Source organism: Kogia breviceps, chromosome X (genome assembly GCF_026419965.1).
Source record: "Kogia breviceps isolate mKogBre1 chromosome X, mKogBre1 haplotype 1, whole genome shotgun sequence".
Classification (NCBI taxonomy): domain Eukaryota; kingdom Metazoa; phylum Chordata; class Mammalia; order Artiodactyla; family Physeteridae; genus Kogia; species Kogia breviceps.
In genome coordinates this window covers 39,460,411-39,467,041 of record NC_081330.1, presented here as the reverse complement: position 1 = coordinate 39,467,041, position 6,631 = coordinate 39,460,411, and the positions used below count along the sequence as shown (strand labels likewise).

Here is a 6,631-nt window from a genome sequence, read left to right as displayed (position 1 = left end):
GATGACTTTTCTGTGCTATAAATCACTTTCCCTCCCTGGGCTTCCAGTTTCTTATCCATAAAACCAAAATGCAAACTATACCAGGAGGAAGCAAACCTCCATGCAAATTGTCTAATAAAACACTAGAATGTTTGTGGGCTACATACTTTTCTAAACATATATATTTATTTCAATCTGGAAGCACAATATCTGCAAAAGCACTTATGCATTTGTTATTACTTCCCTGTCACTGAAGAGTTTCGCCTTAGGGCTAGAATTTCAGACAGTACATCATTAACAGTCATTGTACTACTTATGTGTACTGAATTCTAATATTGGAGATTTGAATAAGTATTGTCTGAGATGAAGTCTAGTTTGGTGGATGGGGGTAGAAGGGCATGAACAGACAAGGGAAAATTGCTGAAGGATCTGAGGATAGGGAGGTATCAAACTTCAGTGAAACTAACCAGGAGATTTATACTTGAGCAAGTGGGACTGGGGTACAACATTTGGAAAGGAGTCTGATTAGAATACAGAAAAGGAAGGGCCATGAGATATAATATGAATGAATCACTTTCCTTCTCCACTGCCAGCTTATAGCTTATCAATAAGGAAACTTTTTTAGGGGCAAGGTGGGCTTGTACAGTGAAATTCATCTCTGTCTCTCTTGCTTTTTTGTCCCATGCTTGTTAGCAGTAGCTCTCAGGCTGTGACTCAGCCCTGTAGTGAAAACACCTTTTTACAACCCACCAATGACAGTTCTGGCAAGAATACAGAGAACAATTTTGATGGGGTGGGAGGAAGGAGATAGAGAAGTTCGTATATAATCTACTGCATTTATGTTGCTTAATATTCACTGTACTTATTATGAAAATAATGGGTTAGGAGGACCTGACCTGCATTTCAACTATTCTCCAAGAGGGCAGAAGACAGGGCATTTGTCAGCCCAGTAAAATTCCTTGGAGCTAACTAACCTGGAGCTAACTAACTGGGGTTCTGACAAAGAGGAATGCATTGACATGGGGCCTTCTGGTGCTTTGGGTAATGAGTCACTCATTGGCTACCTGAACTTAAGAGTGGCCTCTTTCACACCCAATGCAGTTCGGCTAGGGTCCAGTCACCACCCCTGTACAAAGGAAAGCACATCCAAGCCCACATCGATCATATCAGGCTATACTATTTATTTATTTCTCATTGCAATAAGCACATGCAATTAGCCAACCACCTCTTTCCCAACTACACTTCTGTTGGGTCCACAATTTTCCCTAGAAAGAGAATACTCCTGGTGTTTTTCTCCAATATCAACAACAGGAAGGATCTATCAAACTGGATGATAGGATGAAGAAGAGTTATTTCAGGCTGATTCAGAAATCTGACTTCAGGGACAGCTTCAGTTCCCTTTTCACCAATGTGCAGCACAGCCTTGTGGGCAGCCTGTGGAGGGCAGGGGGAGAATAAACACTGCTGATCCCCTGAAGAAACAGGAAACATCTTTGGAACAGTTTAGAAGCAGGGAAGAAGAAGGAAGGATGGGGCCACCCCTTTACTGTATTGTGTTGATGGTGCTTGAATATGAAGGACACTTGTCTAAGTGTAGTTAATGACTCTCCGGTGATTTTAGAGCTAGCTCTCAAGGAACCATCACTCTTTCCATGGCTTTCTGCCTCTAGAAGTCACTTATTAAGCTTTCCCCTGCCCCCGCCACCTCCTCAAGAACTGTATCGCATCAGAGTCAATTCTGATGATTAAGTTCTTCGATCAGAATCATTTAGGACATGAAGGTCAAGGATGGAAGTAACTGTTACAGTGACTTGTTTGGGGGTAATGAGAATGGCCCTGGAGTAAACCTGGCTTAGGAGAAGTCATTCTGCCTCTACAGGCTTCAGAATCATCACTGATAAAATGAGAGAGTTGAATTAACTGACTCTCAATGGCCCTTACATCTAAAGGATATTAAAGGACTCTAATCTACCAACTTACGTTGGAAAGTTTAAGACCATTGTCCTTTGTGAGTCCAGAAAAATCAGCAGTGTCAGCAAAGGCATCCTGGATGCCCATCTTCGAAAGGATGGCTCCAAAGTCATATGTGGCAGAAATGGAAAACTTTGGAACAAACAAGTCAATCCACCTGTGGAGAAAGGGGAAGGGAACATATGGCTATCAGCACACCAAGCTCATGATTCCCTCCCTCTCTGTCTCCATGTTATTGTATTGGGCACTGCTCCTCTCCTAGGTATTGACAACCACTACTATGCAGGTCAACACGTGGCACCAAAACCTCAGAAGTTATCCTGGAAGGAATGCTCTCTGGTTCAGCCCATTTGGGACTGCAACAATGGAAGTTGGACGATGTGACCCACTTATAAACTCTGGGGGTGTTCATGAAGGTTGGGAAGCCAGTGGCATGAATGTCAATGGGTAGTAGCAGGGGGAATTTCATGGTTTTCCATCTAGCACTTCCAGCTCAGTGTGAAATATCTATCAGTATCCTGCCCATCCCCCAAGCTCCACTTGGACTCTGGGAAGGCACCAATTTACTAGCTGGCTGACTTTGGATAGTTCATTTTATTTTTCTAGTCCTGATTTCTTCATTTGAAAAATGCCTGTAATACTATCTCCTTTGCAGGTTTGTTGATGTGCTTAGGTGGAATAAAGTATGTAAAGTGCCCAGCAAAGGGATTGGCAAAGAATATGTCCTCACTATACTGTAGTGATCAACACACAGCTCTTAAGTGGTTCAGAGTGATTCTCCTTCCTCTGGGTTTCTGCTGAATTGGGTCTCTGTGCCATTATGCCCACCCTCCACTTCTCACATCATCTAAGATGTTTACCCCTTCCGCAGTAAGCGGTTCCACTTCTTCAGTGTTTTAGATGACATGGCCCCTTCCACCCACTCAATCTGGCCCTCCTTGGGAAGGACAAAGAGTGCCAGAGCATTCTTGCTGTAGTCCATTTGCAGCACTGTGCAGTTCAGCTCTGTATCCACCAGGTGATAGTATTGTTCAATCTGGTGCATCATGGGCACTTGCACTGTTGTGGTCTTGTCCACTAAGAAACTGGAACCCTCTTCTGTCTTGGATGGATCAAAAGGATTTGCCCACTGGGCTTAAAATACAAAGAGAAGAGAGTTGTTTGTTTAAAACCAGTATTTGTGCCAATATGAACTTCTCTATCAGTCATCTAATCTAGTAATTAATACCACCACAGAGGTAGGTACCTCCTGTCAACCAGTTTTACAAATGAGTAACTGAGGATCAGGGAGAGAAAGTGACTTTACATGTTCTCCCAGGTAGCTGGTGGCAGAGCCAGGAGTCACACCCAGGGTTGTTAGACTCCATGTTCAACAGATGTTCCATCTGTGTTCAGAACCACTATACTTACACTAAACCCATCAGAGCCACAGTTTCCTCTTCCGTAAAAAGGCATAAGCACATCCAACACACAGGGTGAAATGAGACAACAGATCTGTTCTGCCGTTTTATCCGTCTACAAGTGTGTGATTTGTGGCCAAGAATCGTTCACTCCTCCACCAAACATGGCTGACATGTGCTGTAGAACCAGCAGAAATCATTTGGGCACAGCACCTTCAGGAAAGAGTCACATGATTCTTGTTGTTACAAGCACCAGCTTTAGAATCAGACAAACCTGGGTGGGAATACCAGCTCTGAAACTTATTAACTGTGTGAACCTGGGCACTTATGAAGATTAGTTGAGACAATGTGTGTAAACCACACATGTAGCATGGTGCTTAGTATATAGTGGGTACATAGTATATGATAGAGGCCTTTATGTAACATGCCCAAGAATGAACAGCAAGTGAGGGTCACTTTAAGGTTTAAAACTAATTCTGTTTACCTGCCAAGTGCAAGCTTGTCTCACCTCACCAAATCTTTTGGAAACCATGATTCTGTAGCTAGATGTGAGCAAGGTGTTCATACCATTGTAACTAACCTCTCTGAAAGTTCCCTCTCCCTAGAAATTTCCTGGGCTCATCCATGAGCTGTGTGTCCCTCCTGGAAGATCCAAAACTACACACAGCTATGTCCAGTGAAGCAGGTCACTGTAGTATGAGGGACACCTACTGATGCCAGTGAGAAGACACCACGAGCTTCCCCAAGTGCCCCATGAAATTTTTGGAACACTGAACTAGAAATGGACATCTTAGAACCTTACCTTTAAAGCAAATATAGTTCACCAGAACCATAATGGTGTTTGGTTTGAGGTCTTGGATGAGGCCCACAATTTTCCCTTTGGTTTTCCTCTCCACGTGACTATTGATCTCCTGCTGGGCTGCACAAACATTGGAGAAGTTTGTAGAAAAGACTTCAGTCTCATAGAGGCTGTTGACATCATCCAAGAACTTTGCCAGTGGTTTCAGCTGCTTCCCAATGAAAAGGGCATTTTCCATCTGTAATTCCAGCTCCTTCTTTGGAAAATTCAGTGAACAGATCAGGTACTGGAAGCCCTGCTGGATCTCTGCCACTGGGGTGTCTGTAAGGTTGAACCCCAAGCTTTCCAGGATTTGAGTTTGGGTGTTGGAGCAGGCCCCAATGGAGAGCATGGCCAAAGCTGTAGAGATGCTCACAGGGGAAAAGAAGATGTTCTGATCTGGAGTCTCCACGGTGAACCTCCGGTACAGGTTGAATGCAAAGTCAGCATTGATAGATGACATCTTATAGAGAGTGGCATTTTGTTGGGGGGAAAGGCAGGAGATTATTTTGCCTTCACAGCTGTTAGGTGGTGCACAATGAAGCCCAAGTACCAAGAGAACCAGATAGAAGAACAGTGGCATTTTGGAAGGAGGGTAATCTATAAGAGATGAGGTGAGAAAACCGTTGGGGATCTTAGCTGGATGAAAACTCTGAACCAGAAACGTAATAGTCACCCATTGTGATTAGTAAAACTGTAGAAAATATTTACTGGTGTGCTCACTAGGGCCTGTAGGGAGGCCTTTCTCACCTGAAAAACTGATGGCACATCTAATAGGAGCAGGAAATAGGCGGCCTCCTGGGGCCACAGACATAATGGCAAGGACTGTCATTCAGATGTAATAGTGACATATGAAAACTCTGGGAATAAATCAAATTTATGGAAATTGAATTACTTTTTATTTGAACCAGAGGCAACCTTTTGGAGAGGGAAGGCTCTTTTGATAAAATTAGCACTCTCTCTGCTTACATTATTTTTTATAGATAAGAATTTTAATTTTTTTTAATTTGGTGTTTTTCTTAAGGTAAAATCTATGAGAGATGAGATGAGAGAATACCTGTACTTTTCTTTGGATAAAAGACAAAAGGAGAATAATTTTCACAGGATATGTTTAATTGGAATGGAAGGGTGGTAGTTTATGGAGTACAAGGTCATGACCTGAAATTAATGTATTCATGCAACATATGGAAGTCACAGGAATATTTCTAAACAACAGGAAGATGAAAGTATGGTTTTTGCATTTCAGATATCTTTCACCATCAGTATCATCTAAAGAATCATATTTAAGTTGCAAGATATCTTATCACTATTATTCTTAAACTCATTCAGGTTTTTTTTAATTATTAGAGCAGAAGCCAGAAAATATTATGTAAGATTCTCCGAGCCTGAAAGAGTACGAGGCAGCAGAGAAAGGGAGTCAGCTGTGGAATCCAGTGACCATGGACATGAGTGATAGGAAGGAAGAGATAGCCCTCCATTCTCTTCCTGAGTGATCTCATCCACTTCCAGGAACTAAACTGCCATTACACAAAACTACCTACTGTACTGCAGAGTGTCCTCCTGTGTTCCCAGCCATTCGTCCAGCTGCCTACTGCATATAGCCACCAGAATGTTCCACACATACCTCAGTTTCAAATTGGAAATCTCAGTTTCCTAAAGTAAACGCATCATCTTTTTCACCCTCAAGGCTGCTCCTTCATCTTCATTCCACATCACTGTCTGTTGAGGCTCCCATGCCAGAAACCTGGGAGTCATCCTAGGGGTTTCTTCATTTTCATTCCCCACATCTAGTGAGTCATGATGCCCTATGAGTACTACCTCCTAAATACCTCTCAAAACTGTTCCTTTCTCTCCCTTTCTACTGCCACTGCCTCAGTTCACGGACTGAACCACTTCACCAGCTCCTAGCAAGTAACACTGCCTTCAATCTCTCCCACTCCAATCCCCCTGCTTCTACACCTCTACCCAACCTCCACATTGTCACCAGAGTCCTCTTTCTTTAAAAGTCATGGAGGCTGGTAGGAGGTCAATTATCAGATGATCACACTTAGACCTTGGCCTCTAGAGTTAAGAATTTGGAGCTCATGGTTATTTGGGATTCTGACTTGTTGATAGAGATGCTCAAGGTTCCAAAAGAGAAAAAAAGTACTTACAGCACATGCCCAAGAAGCCACTTGCATCTCTCAGAAAGCAAAATCTTTCCATTTTTATAACATGCCCTGTATTGCAAAAGTAGAGTGTTCTTAGTTACTCATTAACCCCAGGCATTAGCCCCGGGGTGATAGTTTCAAAGCCGATGTACAAAACCAAGGCCAAAAAGAACAAAGTGAAAAATGATAAGGATGGAATTTTGAATGATTGCTTTGCTGCCACATCCTTCATCTTTAACAGGAGAGGAAGAGGACTGTCAGAGTTGGCAGGGCCCAGATTCATGCTAGGAAAT

General features: G+C 42.8%; 1 protein-coding gene across 1 annotated transcript; it reads right to left on the bottom strand.

Annotated features, from left to right (window-relative positions):
- Positions 1-1,215: 1,215 nt before the first annotated feature.
- Positions 1,216-6,348, bottom strand: SERPINA7 (serpin family A member 7). Its single transcript, XM_059051454.2, has 5 exons — positions 6,342-6,348; positions 4,153-4,788; positions 2,811-3,084; positions 1,960-2,107; positions 1,216-1,413 (listed from the first exon to the last, which is right to left on the bottom strand). The coding sequence occupies exons 1-5, from the start codon at positions 6,346-6,348 to the stop codon at positions 1,216-1,218; spliced, it is 1,263 nt and encodes a 420-aa protein (XP_058907437.2).
- Positions 6,349-6,631: the final 283 nt, after the last annotated feature.